General features: G+C 40.0%; 1 protein-coding gene across 1 annotated transcript in view; it reads right to left on the bottom strand.

Annotated features, from left to right (window-relative positions):
* The window catches only part of Cadps (calcium-dependent secretion activator 1), a 1,554,015-nt gene that overhangs the window by 527,392 nt on the left and 1,008,597 nt on the right, over positions 1-18,026 (bottom strand). Inside the window, exon 12 of the mRNA XM_071665310.1 lies at positions 7,973-8,094. Coding sequence (XP_071521411.1) covers positions 7,973-8,094 — 122 coding nt within the window. The remainder of the gene's footprint in view (positions 1-7,972; positions 8,095-18,026) is intronic.

The following is an 18,026-nucleotide window of genomic DNA, read 5'->3' as shown; positions in this document are numbered from 1 at the left end:
GCTCTCTGAGATAACATTCTTGCCTTCCACACATTCTTCAGTGCTCCCAGAACCTTCACCCCTTCCTACACCCTGTGACTCACTTTTGTTTCCATGGTTCCATCCGCTTCTAAATCCACACCCAGATATATGAAATACTTCACTTCCTCCAGTTTTTCTCCATTCAACCAACATCCACTGGGAACCAATCACTTTCATCTCTTCCTACTTGTACATATACCTTACATCCTCGATGAAAACTTTTCATTGCTTCTAGCAACTTACCTCCCACAACATATACTCTTAATACCATCCACAGAGCATCTCTATCAACTTTACCATATGCCTTCTCCAGATCCATAAAAGCTATATACAAATCCATTTGTTTTTCTAAGTATTTCTCACATACATTCTCCAAAGCATATACCTGAATCACATATCCTCTACCACCTCTGAAACCACACTGCTCTTCCCTTGTCTGATGCTCTGTACATGCCTTCATCCTCTTAATCAATACCCTCCCATATAATTTCCCAGGAATACTCAAAAGACCTATACCTCTGTAATTTGAACACTCATCTTTATCCCTTTGCCTCTGTACAATGGCACTATGCAGGCATTCTGCCAATCTCAGACACTTCACCATGAACTATACATAACTTGAATATTTTCACCACCCAGTCTACAACACAGTCACCTCCTTTTTTAATAAATTCTACTGCAATACCATGCAAACCCATCGCCTTGATGGCTTTCATCTTCCGCAAAGCTTTCACTACATCTTTATTTACCAAACCATTCTCCTTGACTCTCTCACTTTGCACACTGCCTTGAACAAAACACCCTATATCTGTCACTCTATCATCAAACACATTCAACAAACCTTCAAAATACTCACTCCATCTCCTTCTCACTTTATCACTACTTGTTATTACCTCCCCATCAGCCCCTTTCATTGATCTTCCCATTTGTTCTCTTGTCTTAGCACTTTAATTACCTCCTTCCACAACATCTTTTTATTCTCCTTAGAATTTAACAATACTCTCTCACCCCAACTCTCATTTGCCTTCTTTTTCACCTCTTGCACCTTTCTCTCAACCTCTTACCTCTTTCTTTTATACATCTCCCAGTCATTTGCATTATTTCCCAACAAAAATCATCCAAATGCCTCTCTCTTCTCTTTCACTCCCAATCTTACTTCTTCATCCCACCACTCACTGCCCTTTCTAATCTGCCCACCTTCCACCTTTCTCATGCCACAAGCATTATTTGTGCAAGCCATCACTGCTTCCCTAAATACATCCCATTCCTCCCCTAAACTCCCCTTTCATCATTTGCTCTCACTTTCTTCCAATCTGCACTCAATCTCTCATGGTACTTCCTCACACAAGTCTCCTTTCCAAGCTCACTTACTCTCACCACTCTCTTCACCCCAACATTCTCTCTTCTTTTCTGAAAACCTCTACAAATCTTCACCTTCACCTCCACAAGACTATATATATATATATATATATATATATATATATATATATATATATATACATATATATATATATATAGTTGTTAGAAGCAGTGAAAAGTTTCTATTGAGGATATAAGGCATGTGTACATGTAGGAAGAGAGGAAAGTGATTGGTTCTCAGTGAATGTTGGTTTGCGGTGGGGGTGCATGATGTCTCCATGGTTGTTTAATTTGTTCATGGATGGGGTTGTTAGGGAGGTGAATGCAAGAGTCTTGGAAAGAGTGGCAAGTATGCAGTCTGTCGTGGATGAGAGAGCTTGGGAAGTAAGTCAGTTGTTGTTCGTTGATGATACAGTGCTGGTGGATGATTCGGGTAAGAAACTGCAGAAGCTGGTGACTGAGTTTGGTAAAGAATGTGAAAGAAGAAAGCTGAGAGTAAATGTGAATAAGAGCAAGGTTATTAGGTACAGTAGGGTTGAGGGACAAGTCAATTGGAAGGTAAGTTTGAATGGAGAAAAACTGGTGGAAGTGAAGTGTTTTAGATATCTGGGAGTGGATTTGGCAGCTGATGGAACCATGGGAGAGGAAGTAAATCATAGGGTGGAGGAGGGGGCGAAAGTTCTTCAAGCATTAAAAAATGTATGGAACTCAAGAACGTTATCTTGGAAAGCAAAAATGGGTATGTTTGAAGGAATAGTGGTTCCAACAATGTTATATGGTTGTGAGGCGTGGGCTATAGATCAAGTTGTGTGAAGGAGGGTGGATGTGCTGGAAATGCGATGTTTGAGGACAATATGTGGTGTGAGGTGGTTTGATCGAGTAAGTAATGAAAGGGTAAGATAGATGCGTGGTAATAAAAAGAGTGTGGTTGAGAAAGCAGAAGAGTGTGTTTTGAAATGGTTTGGTCACATGGAGAGAATGAGTGAGGAAAGATTGACAAAGAGGATATATGTGTCAGAGGTGGAGGGAACAAGGAGATGTGGGAGACCAAATTGGAGGCGGAAAGGAGTGAAAAAGATTTTGAGTGATTGGGGCCTGAACATGCAGGAGGGTGAAAGGCGTGCAAGGAATAGAGTGAATTGAACCGATGTGGTATACCGGGGTCGACGTGCTGTCAATGGGTTGAACCAGGGCATGTGAAGTGTCTGGGGTAAACCATGGAAAGTTCTGTGGGGCCTGGATGTGGAAAGGGAGCTGTGGTTCCAGGCCCCACACAACTTTCCATGGTTTACCCCAGACGCTTCACATGCCCTGATTCAATCCACTGACAGCATGTCAACCCCGGTATACCACATCGATCCAATTCGCTCTATTCCTTGCCCGCCTTTCACCCTCCTGCATATTCAGGCCCCGATCACTCAAAATCTTTTTCACTCCATCTTTCCACCTTCAATTTGATCTCCCACTTCTCGTTCCCTCCACCTCCAACACATATATCCTCTTGGTCAATCTTTCCTCACTCATTCTCTCCATGTGCCCAAACCATTTCAAAACACCCTCTTCTGCTCTTTCAACCACGCTCTTTTTATTTCCACACATCTCTCTTACCCTTACATTACTTACTTGATCAAACCACCTCACACCACATATTGTCCTCAATAAATCTCATTTCCAGCACATCCACCCTCCTGCGCACAACTCTATCCATGACCCATGCCTCGCAACCATACAACATTGTTGGAACCACTATTCCTTCAAACATACCCATTTTTGCTTTCCGGGATAATGTTCTCGACTTCCACACATTCTTCAAGGCTCCCAGGATTTTCGCCCCTTCCCCCACCCAACAATTTACTTCCGCTTCCATGGTTCCATCCGCTGCCAGATCCACTCCCAAATATCTAAAACACTTTACTTCCTCCAGTTTTTCTCCATTCAAACTCACCTCCCAATTGACTTGACCCTCAACCCTACTGTACCTAATAACCTTGCTCTTATTCACATTTACGCTTAACTTTCTTCTTTCACACACTTTACCAAACTCAGCCACCAGCTTCTGCAGTTTCTCACATGAATCAGCCACCAGCGCTGTATCATTAGCGACCAACAACTGACTCACTTCCCAAGCTCTCTCATCCCCAACAGACTGCATACTTGCCCCTCTTTCCAAAACTCTTGCATTCACCTCCCTAACAACCCCATCCATAAACAAATTAAACAGACATGGAGACATCACACACCCCTGCCGTAAACCTACATTCACTGAGAACCAATCACTTTCCTCTCTTCCTACACGTACACATGCCTTACATCCTCGATAAATAAAAATAAATAATAATAATAATAACAATAATGATAATCCCTGAGGATAGGGGAACAAGACCACTTCCCACATATTCCCTGCATGTCATAAAAGCTGAGTAAAAGAGGAGGGAGCAAGGGGCTGCAAAGCCTCCCTTCCAGTTATTACCTTTCCAAAAGAAGTAACAGGTGAGGATTTTCCATCTAAGGCTCAGTCCTCAGTTCTTAAAACTACCTCGCTTACAAGGGAAATGAAGAATATGTATTAAAAAGAATAATAAAATAATGTTGAGAGAAACAGCAATTATGAGAAAAATTAATAATAATAATAATAATAATAATAATAATGATAACAATAATAATAATAATAATAATAATAATAATAATAATAATAATAATGATAATAACCATAATACATTTTCATATTTCAGCTACATTATCATGTCAGCTTTACGTCATTCTCCATAGTTTGTTATCCTAGAGAAAGACTTATGTCCTTTTAACTTTCATGATGGGTCATGTGTTTTACAGGTTCCAAAATGCATCACTGCCCACTGCAGAACTAAATTTGTTGAATCAATAGGAAGAGTGACTACCGAGTACCAGTATTTCTTTATATCAAGATGTCCCCTAACCGACATTGCAACATACCTATACAAAAATGAAGAATATCATTATAAATCCACAACACATCTTACATCAAACCAACCACCATTAAAAAAATACAGAAACATGTGAAAATCAAGATAAAATGAATTTAACTATCTCCTGTACCTTTGAATGTCAATAAAGCCATTAGCTATACCATGTACGAACACAAAATAGCCAGTTCTTCCTTTCATCAACGTGTTTCAAACATACTGATTTCAAAGAATTACATAAATCTTATTTGCAATCTATCAAATAATACAGAAGTATCTGGCCAAGTTTTCAAATATGACACTGTCGAAAAAAATTTCGAGATTTAAGTCAGGTTACATAAATCCCTGCTTTTATGAAAAAAGTTATTAAAGTGTCCAAAATAAAGACAAAAGTTGTACTCACATAGGTTTTGATGCCTCTGCTTGATCAGTCTGTAACTTTTCACCTCCTTCCACCTCCATGGTACAATACACAATTCTGTTGGGTGGCAAGTGCTTGATCTCGCGAACTTCCATCACCAGCACCTGCCCAACACCAAATGCATAAATAAAAATACAATCATGAAAATTATATTCAGAGCAGAAACAAAGCACTCACCACTTCGTCTTGGTTGATAGATAAGAATATTCTTCTCAGCTGCCACCTGTATTACATAATCATCTATTCTTGGTTCATTTTGGACTGATGTTAATCATGTCAAATATTTCTTAAATGTTTCTTTAGTCATTCCATGCATACTTATTTCTTCTTGTTGTACAATGAATAATCATTCTAGCTTCATGGATGGGCTGTTATCTATTTTGGTTGATTTATTTTTGGTTACTTTATATGGCGTTTGCAAAAACTTACAATTTCTGTATCTTCCATGTTGACAGGCTTTCAGGTTTAACCCATTTTCTTTTTCATAGCTTCAATCTGTTGCCATGCATAGATTATCATATATCTTTTTTGTTCTTTTTTCAGCTATATAGTAGTACTCCTTTCACTCTTTCATGGTACACCATATGTTCCATCCCCTCGATTTTGCTCAAAGAGTGCTTCTGAAGTCTCTCTAGTATGTTTATTTCTACTTGTTTTGTAGGTGATAATGCAACACAGCAATGCTCAATTATACTTCTTTCATATATACATCCAACAATATCATAAACAGATTTCTATCTCTTGTGGAGAAAGTTCTCAGGATCATTTTATTCATTTATATTTATTATACTTTGTCACTGTCTCCCGCGTTAGCGAGGTAGCGCAAGGAAACAGACGAAAGAATGGCCCAACCCACCCACATACACACGTATATAAATTCACATCCACACACAAATATACATACCTATACATCTCAACGTATACATACATATACACACACAGACATATACATATATACACATGTACATAATTCATACTGTCTGCCCTTATTCATTCCCGTCACCACCCCGCCACACATGAAATGACAGCCCCCTCTCCCCGCATGTGCGTGAGGTAGCGCTACGAAAAAACAAAGGCCACATTCGTTCACACTCAGTCTCTAGCTGTCATGTATAATGCACCGAAACCACAGCTCCCTTTACACATCCAGGCCCCACACAACTTTCCATGGTTTACCCCAGACGCTTCACATGCCCTGATTCAATCCACTGACAGCATGTCAACCCCGGTATACCACATCGATCCAATTCGCTCTATTCCTTGCCCGCCTTTCACCCTCCTGCATATTCAGGCCCCGATCACTCAAAATCTTTTTCACTCCATCTTTCCACCTTCAATTTGATCTCCCACTTCTCGTTCCCTCCACCTCCAACACATATATCCTCTTGGTCAATCTTTCCTCACTCATTCTCTCCATGTGCCCAAACCATTTCAAAACACCCTCTTCTGCTCTTTCAACCACGCTCTTTTTATTTCCACACATCTCTCTTACCCTTACATTACTTACTTGATCAAACCACCTCACACCACATATTGTCCTCAATAAATCTCATTTCCAGCACATCCACCCTCCTGCGCACAACTCTATCCATGACCCATGCCTCGCAACCATACAACATTGTTGGAACCACTATTCCTTCAAACATACCCATTTTTGCTTTCCGGGATAATGTTCTCGACTTCCACACATTCTTCAAGGCTCCCAGGATTTTCGCCCCTTCCCCCACCCAACAATTTACTTCCGCTTCCATGGTTCCATCCGCTGCCAGATCCACTCCCAAATATCTAAAACACTTTACTTCCTCCAGTTTTTCTCCATTCAAACTCACCTCCCAATTGACTTGACCCTCAACCCTACTGTACCTAATAACCTTGCTCTTATTCACATTTACGCTTAACTTTCTTCTTTCACACACTTTACCAAACTCAGCCACCAGCTTCTGCAGTTTCTCACATGAATCAGCCACCAGCGCTGTATCATTAGCGACCAACAACTGACTCACTTCCCAAGCTCTCTCATCCCCAACAGACTGCATACTTGCCCCTCTTTCCAAAACTCTTGCATTCACCTCCCTAACAACCCCATCCATAAACAAATTAAACAGACATGGAGACATCACACACCCCTGCCGTAAACCTACATTCATTGAGAACCAATCACTTTCCTCTCTTCCTACACGTACACATGCCTTACATCCTCGATAAATAAAAATAAATAATAATAATAATAACAATAATGATAATCCCTGAGGATAGGGGAACAAGACCACTTCCCACATATTCCCTGCATGTCATAAAAGCTGAGTAAAAGAGGAGGGAGCAAGGGGCTGCAAAGCCTCCCTTCCAGTTATTACCTTTCCAAAAGAAGTAACAGGTGAGGATTTTCCATCTAAGGCTCAGTCCTCAGTTCTTAAAACTACCTCGCTTACAAGGGAAATGGAGAATATGTATTAAAAAGAATAATAAAATAATGTTGAGAGAAACAGCAATTATGAGAAAAATTAATAATAATAATAATAATAATAATAGTAATGATAACAATAATAATAATAATAATAATAATAATAATAATAATAATAATAATGATAATAACCATAATACATTTTCATATTTCAGCTACATTATCATGTCAGCTTTACGTCATTCTCCATAGTTTGTTATCCTAGAGAAAGACTTATGTCCTTTTAACTTTCATGATGGGTCATGTGTTTTACAGGTTCCAAAATGCATCACTGCCCACTGCAGAACTAAATTTGTTGAATCAATAGGAAGAGTGACTACCGAGTACCAGTATTTCTTTATATCAAGATGTCCCCTAACCGACATTGCAACATACCTATACAAAAATGAAGAATATCATTATAAATCCACAACACATCTTACATCAAACCAACCACCATTAAAAAAATACAGAAACATGTGAAAATCAAGATAAAATGAATTTAACTATCTCCTGTACCTTTGAATGTCAATAAAGCCATTAGCTATACCATGTACGAACACAAAATAGCCAGTTCTTCCTTTCATCAACGTGTTTCAAACATACTGATTTCAAAGAATTACATAAATCTTATTTGCAATCTATCAAATAATACAGAAGTATCTGGCCAAGTTTTCAAATATGACACTGTCGAAAAAAATTTCGAGATTTAAGTCAGGTTACATAAATCCCTGCTTTTATGAAAAAAGTTATTAAAGTGTCCAAAATAAAGACAAAAGTTGTACTCACATAGGTTTTGATGCCTCTGCTTGATCAGTCTGTAACTTTTCACCTCCTTCCACCTCCATGGTACAATACACAATTCTGTTGGGTGGCAAGTGCTTGATCTCGCGAACTTCCATCACCAGCACCTGCCCAACACCAAATGCATAAATAAAAATACAATCATGAAAATTATATTCAGAGCAGAAACAAAGCACTCACCACTTCGTCTTGGTTGATAGATAAGAATATTCTTCTCAGCTGCCACCTGTATTACATAATCATCTATTCTTGGTTCATTTTGGACTGATGTTAATCATGTCAAATATTTCTTAAATGTTTCTTTAGTCATTCCATGCATACTTATTTCTTCTTGTTGTACAATGAATAATCATTCTAGCTTCATGGATGGGCTGTTATCTATTTTGGTTGATTTATTTTTGGTTACTTTATATGGCGTTTGCAAAAACTTACAATTTCTGTATCTTCCATGTTGACAGGCTTTCAGGTTTAACCCATTTTCTTTTTCATAGCTTCAATCTGTTGCCATGCATAGATTATCATATATCTTTTTTGTTCTTTTTTCAGCTATATAGTAGTACTCCTTTCACTCTTTCATGGTACACCATATGTTCCATCCCCTCGATTTTGCTCAAAGAGTGCTTCTGAAGTCTCTCTAGTATGTTTATTTCTACTTGTTTTGTAGGTGATAATGCAACACAGCAATGCTCAATTATACTTCTTTCATATATACATCCAACAATATCATAAACAGATTTCTATCTCTTGTGGAGAAAGTTCTCAGGATCATTTTATTCATTTATATTTATTATACTTTGTCACTGTCTCCCGCGTTAGCGAGGTAGCGCAAGGAAACAGACGAAAGAATGGCCCAACCCACCCACATACACACGTATATAAATTCACATCCACACACAAATATACATACCTATACATCTCAACGTATACATACATATACACACACAGACATATACATATATACACATGTACATAATTCATACTGTCTGCCCTTATTCATTCCCGTCACCACCCCGCCACACATGAAATGACAGCCCCCTCTCCCCGCATGTGCGTGAGGTAGCGCTACGAAAAAACAAAGGCCACATTCGTTCACACTCAGTCTCTAGCTGTCATGTATAATGCACCGAAACCACAGCTCCCTTTACACATCCAGGCCCCACAAAACTTTCCATGGTTTACCCCAGACGCTTCACATGCCCTGGTTCAATCCATTTACAGCACATCGACCCCGGTATACTACATCGTTCCAATTCACTTTATTCCTTGCATGCTTTTCACCCTCCTGCATGTTCAGGCCCCGACACTCAAAATCTTTTCCACTCCATCTTTCCACCTCCAATTTCGTCTCCCACTTCTCCTTGTTCCCTCTACCTCTGACACATATATCTTCTTTGTCAATCTTTCCTCACTCATTCTCTCCATGTGACCAAACCATTTCAAAACATCCTCTTTTGCTCTCTCAACCACACTCTTTTTATTACCACACATCTCTCTTACCCTTCCATTACTTACTTGATCAAACCACCTCACACCACATATTGTCCTCCACCATCTCTTTTCCAGCACATCCACCCTCCTCCACATAACTCTATCTATAGTCCATGCCTCGCAACCATAAAACATTGCTGGAACCACTATTCCTTTAAACATACCCATTTTTGCTTTCTGAGATAACATTCTCGACTTCCACACATTTTTCAATGCTCCCAAAATTTTAGCCCCCTCCCCCACCCTATGATTCACTTCCGCTTCCATGGTTCCATCCGCTGCCAAATCCACTCTCAGATATCTAAAACACTTCACTTCCTCCAGTTTTTCTCCATTCAAACTTATCTCCCAATTGACTTGTCCCTCAACCCTAGTGTATCTAATAACCTTGCTCTTATTCACATTTACTCTCAGCTTTCTTCTTTCACAAACTTTACCAAACTCAGTTACCAGTTTCTGCAGTTTCTCACATGAATCAGCCACCAGCGCTGTATCATCAGCAAACAACAAGTGACTCACTTCCCAAGCTCTCTCATCCACAACAGACTGCATACTTGCCCCTCTTTCCAAAACTCTTGCATTCACCTCCCTAACAACCCCATCCATAAACAAATTAAACAACCATGGTGACATCATGCACCCCTGCTGCAAACCAACATTCACTGAGAACCAATCACTTTCCTCTCTCTCTACACGTACACATGCCTTACATCCTCGATAAAGACTTTTCACTGCTCCCATGAACTTGCCTCCCACACCATATATTCTTAATACCTTCCACAGAGCATCTCTATCAACTCTTCATATGCCTTCTCCAGATCCATAAATGCCACATACAAATCCATTTGCTTTTCTAAGTATTTCTCACATACATTCTTCAAGGCAAACACCTGATCCACACATCCTCTACCACTTTTGAAATCATACTGCTCTTCCCCAGTCTGATGCTCTGTACATGCCTTCACCCTCCCATATAATTTCCCAGGAATACTCAACAAACTTATACCTCTGTAATTTGAGCACTCACTTTTATCCCCTTTGCCTTTGTACAATGGCACTATGCAAGCATTCTGCCAATCCTCAGGCACCTCACCATGAGTCATACGTACATTAAATAACCTTACAACCAGTCAACAATAAAGTCACCCATTTTTCTAATAAATTCCACTGCAATACCATCCAAACCGCTGCCTTGCTTGCTTTCATCTTATGCAAAGCTTTAACTACCTCTTCTCTGTATACCAAATCATTCTCCCTAACCCTCTCACCCTGCACACCACCCTATATCTGCCAATCTATCATCAAATACATTCAACAAAGCTTCAAAATACTCACTCCATCTTCTCACATCACCACTACTCATTATCGCCTCCTCATTAGGCCACCTTCACTGATGTTCCCATTTGTTCCCTTGTTCTTATGCACTTTATTTACCTCCTTCCAAAACATCTTTTTATTCTTAAAATTTTCATGATACTCTCTCACACCAACTCTCATTTGCCCTCTTTTTCACCTTCTGCACCTTTCTCTTGACCTCCTCCCTCTTTCTTTTATATATCTCCCGGTCATTTGCATTATTTCCCTGCAAAAATTGTCCAAATGCCTCTTTTCTCTTTCACTAATACCACACAGAAAGAATTCAAGGTGATACCTTCTCAACATACTCTATGAAATTTAGTTCCTCATTAATGATGACATCTAAATCTTGAGTTTATGTTCCATTTTCTATTACTTTCTCTGTTGAGCCTTTATACAGTATCATTAATGTATTCTTCCTTGTTCCATAAAAAAAATTAGAACTATCTTCAATGAATTTCATCAGGTTCACTTCTTCCATGTGGAAATTGTTGCTAATCATTTTAGCATTCTATTTTGATCAGTTACTAATCCAGTAATGGTGCTTACTCTGGTGCCATCAGCAAATTTCCTGACTATTCTTTCCTTTACTTAGCTGCTGATGTCTGATATCATTATCACAAAGAGTAATGGATAATGGACTTTTGTGGCATAGTGGTTAGCATTCCTGACCATAACACATTCACATGCTGCCCAGGGCTGACCACACAGGTTTGAATCCTGATTGTGGCAAGTGATCCACAGGCATTCCAGGTCAAGGGTTGGTTGATAAATAGGTCACCTGGCTCAGGTAGGCATGCAAGTATGAATATGTACACATGTAGATATGTTGGAAAGGATAACAATTGAGCGTGTGATCAAGTATATTCCTATGAGTCCACGGGGAAATGAAACATGATAAGTTCCCAAGTGCACTTTTGTGTAATAATTACATCATCAGGGGACATACAAGAAAGAAATATATGAGTCAGTTGATATACAATGAACAGACGTAGCCAGGATGCCATTTGGTAAACAAGTGACTCAATCACATACATATATGTATATACTAACTCGATCAAACTAACTCACTTATCATTATTATTATCATACTTAATCACTGTTTCCTGCATCCACGAGGTAGTGCCAGAAAACACATGAGGAATGGCCCATCCACTCATATACACGTATATATACATAAACATCACTAGACATTCAGTGAGGTAGTGCCAGGAAAACAGACAAAAAAGGCCACATTCATTCACACTCAGTCTCTAGCTGTCATGTGCAATGCACCGAAACCACAGCTTCCTATCCATATCCAGGCCCCACAAAACTTTCCATAGCTTACCCCAGATGCTTCACATGCCTTGGTTCAATCCACTGACAGCACATTGACACTGGTATACCACATCATTCCAATTCACTCTATTCCTTGTGCACCTTTCATCCTCCTGTATTGCTCAAAATCTTTTTCACTCCATCCTTCCACTTCCAATTTGGTCTCCACTTCTCGTTCCCTCTACCTCTGACACATATATCCTTTTGACAATCTTTCCTCACTCATTCTCTCCATATGACCAAACCATTTCAATACAACCCCTTCTGCTCTCTCAACCATATTCTTTTTATTACCACATATCTATCTTACCCTTTTACTACTTGATCAAACCACCTCACAACACATACTGTCCTCAAACATTATATTTCCAACACATCCACCCTCCTCTGCACAACAGTATCTATAGCCCATGCCTCACAACCATATAACAATGTTGGAACCACTATTCCTTCAAACATACTCATTTTTGCTCGAGATAACATTTTCGCCTTCCACACATTCTTCAAAAGCTCCCTGAACCTTTGCCCCCTCCCCTGCCCTGTGACTCACTTCCGTTTCCATGGTTCCATCCGCTGCTAAATCCACTCCCAGATATCTAAAACACTTCACTTCCTCCAGTTTTTCTTCATTCTAACTTACTTTCCAATTAACTTTTCCCTCAACCCTTTTGCTCTTATTCACATTTACTCTCAGCTTTCTTCTTTCACACACTTTACCAAACTCAGCCACCAACTTATGTAGTTTCTTACCTGAATCAGCCACCAGTGCTGTATCAACTGTGAACAACAACTGACTCACTTCCCAAGCCCTCCCATCCACAACAAACTGCATACTTGCCCCTCTCTCCAAAACTCTCACATTCACTTCCCTAACCACCCATCCATAAACAAATTAAAGAACCATGGAGACATCATGCACCCCTGCCACAAACCAACATTCACTGGGAATCAATCACTTTCCTCTCTTCCTACTCTTACACATGCCTTACAACCTTGGTAAAAACTTTTCACTGCTTCTAGCAACTTACCTCCCACACCATATGCTCTTAATATCTTCCACAAAACATCTCTGTCAACCCTATATATAAATGTTACATACAAATCCATCTGTTTTTCTAAGTACTTCTCACACACATTCTTCAAAGCAAACACCTGATCCACACATTCTCCACCACTTCTGAAACCACACTGCTCTTCCCCAACCCTTTCAATCAATACCCTCATATTCAATTTCCTAGGAATACTCAACAAACCTATACCTTTGTAATTTGAGCACTCATCTTCATCCCATTTGCCTTTGTACAATGGCATTATGCATGCATTCTGCCAATCCTCTGGCACTTCACCATGAACCATACATACAGTGAATATCCTTATCAATCAGTCAAGAATACAGTCACCCCCTTTTTAATAAGTTCCACAGCAATACCATCCAAACCCGCTGCCTTGCTAGCTTTCATCTTCCGCAAAGCTTTCACTACCTCTTCTCTGTTTACCAAACCATTCTCCCTGACCCTCTCACTTCGCACAGCACCTTGACCAAAACACTCTATATCTGCCACTGTATCATCAAACACATTCAACAAACCTTCAAAATACTCACAACATCTCCTTCTCACTTCACCACTACTTGTTATTACATCCCCATTAGCCCCCTTCACTGATGTTCCCATTTGTTGTCTTGTCTTACACACTTTATTTACCTGACTGCAAAACATCTTTTTATTCTTCCTGAAATTTAATGATACTCTCTTACCCCAACTCTACCTTACGTTCATTTTCACCTCTTGCACCTTTCTCTTGACCTCCTGTCTCTTTCTTTTATACATCTCCCAGTTATTTGAACTACTTCCCTGCAAAAATTGTCCAAACGCCTCACTATTCTCTTTCACTAACAATCTTACTTCTTTATCCAACCACTAACTACCCTTTCTAATCTGCCCACCTCCCACCTTTCTCATGCGACAAGCATCTTTTGTGCACGCCATCACTGCTTCCCTAAATACATCCCATTCCTCCCCCACTCCCCTTATGTCATTTGCTCTCACCTTTTGCCATTCTGCACTCAATGTCTCCTGGTACTTCCTCACACATGTCTCCAAGCTCACTTACTCTCACCACTCTCTTCACCCCAACATTCTCTCTTCTTTTCTGAAAACCTCTACAAATCTTCACCTTCACCTCCAAAAGATAATGATCAGACATCCCTCCAATTGCCCCTCTAAGCATATTCATATACAAAAGTCTCTCTTTCACGTGCCTATCTATTAACTTATAATCTAATAATGCTCTCTGGCCATCTCTCACACTTACATATGCATACTTATATACATCTCTTTTTTTAAAACAGGTATTCCTAATCACCAGTCCTTTTTCAGCACACAAATCCACAAGCTCTTCACCATTTCTATTTACAACACTGAACACTCCATGTACACCAATTATACCCTAAACTGCCACATTACTCACCTTTGCATTCAAATCACCCATCACTATAACCTCATGTCGTGCATCAAAGCTGCTAACACACTCACTCAGCTGCTCCCAAATCACTTGTGTCTCGTGATCTTTCTTCTCATGACCAGGTGCATAGGCACCAATAATCACCCATCTCTCTCCATCAACTTTCAGTTTTACTCATATCAATCTAGAATTTACTTTCTTACACTCTATCACATCCTCCCACAACTTCTGTTTCAGGAGTAGAACTACTCCTTCCTTTGCTCTTGTCCTCTCACCAACCCTTGACTTTACTCCCAAGACATTCCCAAACCACTCTTCCCCATTACCCTTGAGCTTCGTTTCACTCAGACCAAAACATCCACATTCCTTTCCTCAAACATACTACCTATTCCCCTCTTTCTCATCTTGGTTACATCCACACACATTTAGACACCCCAATCTAAGCATTCGAGGAGGATGAGCACTCCCCGCATGACTCCTTCTGTTTCCCCTTATAGAAAGTTAAATGCAAGGAGGGGAGGGTTTCTAGCCCCCTGCTCCCGTCCCCTTAAGTTGCCTTCTACAACAAGCAGGGAATACGTGGGAAGCATTCTTTATCCCCTATCCCTGGGGATAAAGGAGAAACGGATATATATATATATATATATATATATATATATATATATATATATATATATATATATATATATGTATATATATATATATATATATATATATATATATATATATATATATATATATATATATATATATATTTCTTTTTCTTTTTATTTGCTTTGTCACTGTCTCCTGCGTTTGAGAGGTAGTGCAAGGAAACAGACGAAAGAAATGGCCCAACCCACCCCCATACACATGTATATACATACGTCCACACACGCAAATATACATACCTACACAGCTTTCCATGGTTTACCCCAGACGCTTCACATGCCCTGATTCAATCCACTGACAGCACGTCAACCCGGTATACCAAATCGATCCAATTGACTCTATTCCTTGCCCTCCTTTCACCCTCCTGCATGTTCAGGCCCCGATCACACAAAATCTTTTTCACTCCATCTTTCCACCTCCAATTTGGTCTCCCACTTCTCCTCGTTCCCTCCACCTCCGACACATATATCCTCTTGGTCAATCTTTCCTCACTCATTCTCTCCATGTGCCCAAACCATTTCAAAACACCCTCTTCTGCTCTCTCAACCACGCTCTTTTTATTTCCACACATCTCTCTTACCCTTACATTACTTATTCGATCAAACCACCTCACACCACACATTGTCCTTAAACATCTCATTTCCATATATATATATATATATATATATATATATATATAGAAGGCGACTAGAGGGGACGGAAGCGGGGGGCCAGAAATCCTCCCCTCCTTGTATTTTTAACTTTCTAAAAAAATGGGAAACAGATGGAGTCACACGGGGAGTGCTCATCCTCCTCGTAGACTCAGATTAGGGTGTCTAAATGTGTGTGGATGTAACCAAAATGTGAAAAAAGGAGAGATAGGTAGTATGTTTGGGTAAAGGAACCTGGATGTTTTGGCTCTGAGTGAAATGAAGCTCAAGGGTAAAGAGGAAGAGTGGTTTGGGAATGTCTTGGGAGTAAAAGTCAGGGGTTAGTGAGAGGACAAGAGCAAGGGAAGGAGTAGCAGTACTCCTGAAACAGGAGTTGTGGGAGTATGTGATAGAATGTAAGAAAGTAAATTCTCGATTAATATGGGTAAAACTGAAAGTTGATGGAGAGAGATGGGTGATTATTGGTGCATATGCTCCTGGGCATGAGAAGAAAGATCATGAGAGGCAAGTGTTTTGGGAGCAGCTGAATGAGTGTGTTAGTGGTTTTGATGCACAAGACCGGGTTATAGTGATGGGTGATTTGAATGGAAAGGTGAGTAATGTGGCAGTTGAGGGAATAATTGGTGTACATGGGGTGTTCAGTGTTGTAAATGGAAATGGTGAAGAGCTTGTAGATTTATGTGCTGAAAAAGGACTGGTGATTGGGAATACCTGGTTTAAAAAGCGAGATATACATAAGTATATCTTGCGTGTCGTGGAAGGCGACTAGAGGGGACGGGAGCAGGGGGCCAGAAATCCTCCCCTCCTTGTACTTTTTTAACTTTCTAAAATGGGAAACAGAAAAAGGAGTCACGCGGGGAGTGCTCATCCTCCTTGAAGGCTCAGATTGGGGTGCCTAAATGTGTGTGGATGTAACCAAGATGTGAAAAAAGGAGAGATAGGTAGTATGTTTGAGGAAAGGAACCTGGATGTTTTGGTTCTGAGTGAAACGAAGCTCAAGGGTGAAGGGGAAGAGTGGTTTGGGAATGTCTTGGGGGTAAAGTCAGGGGTTAGTGAGAGGACAAGAGCAAGGGAAGGAGTAGCAGTACTCCTGAAACAGGAGTTGTGGAAGTATGTGATAGAATGTAAGAAAGTAAAGTCTCGATTAATATGGGTAAAACTGAAAGTTGATGGAGAGAGATGGGTGATTATTGGTGCATATGCACCTGGGCATGAGAAGAAAGATCATGAGAGGCAAGTGTTTTGGGAGCAGCTGAATGAGTGTGTTAGTGGTTTTGATGCACGAGACCAGGTTATAGTGTTGGGTGATTTGAATGCAAAGGTGAGTAATGTGGCAGTTGAGGGAATAATTGGTATATATGGGGTGCTCAGTGTTGTAAATGGAAATGGTGAAGAGCTTGTAGATTTATGTGCTGAAAAAGGACTGATGATTGGGAATACCTGCTTTAAAAAGTGAGATATACATAAGTATACTTATGTAAGTAGGAGAGATGGCAAGAGAGCGTTATTGGATTACGTGTTAATTGACAGACGCGCGAAAGAGAGACTTTTGGATGTTAATGTGCTGAGAGGTGCAACTGGAGGGATTTCTGATCATTATCTTGTGGAGGCTAAGGTGAAGATTTGTATGGGTTTTCAGAAAAGAAGAGTGAATGTTGCGGTGAAGAGGGTGGTGAGAGTAAGTGAGCTTGGGAAGGAGACTTGTGTGAGGAAGTACCAGGAGAGACTGAGTACAGAATGGAAAAAGGTGAGAACAATGGAAGTAAGGGGAGTGGGGGAGGAATGGGATGTATTTACGGAATCAGTCATGGATTGCGCAAAAGATGCTTGTGGCATGAGAAGAGTGGGAGGTGGGTTGATTAGAAAGGGTAGTGAGTGGTGGGATGAAGAAGTAAGAGTATTAGTGAAAGAGAAGAGAGAGGCATTTGGACAATTTTTGCAGGGAAAAAATGAAATTGAGTGGGAGACGTATAAAAGAAAGAGACAGGAGGTCAAGAGAAAGGTGCAAGAGGTGAAAAAAAGGGCAAATGAGAGTTGGGGTGAGAGAGTATCATTAAATTTTAGGGAGAATAAAAAGATGTTCTGGAAGGAGGTAAATAAAGTGCGTAAGA

This window comes from Panulirus ornatus, chromosome 10, assembly GCF_036320965.1.
Source record: "Panulirus ornatus isolate Po-2019 chromosome 10, ASM3632096v1, whole genome shotgun sequence".
Lineage (NCBI taxonomy): Eukaryota > Metazoa > Arthropoda > Malacostraca > Decapoda > Palinuridae > Panulirus > Panulirus ornatus.
The sequence above is the reverse complement of the archived record's forward strand: the minus strand, read 5'-3'. Positions and strand labels throughout refer to the sequence as shown.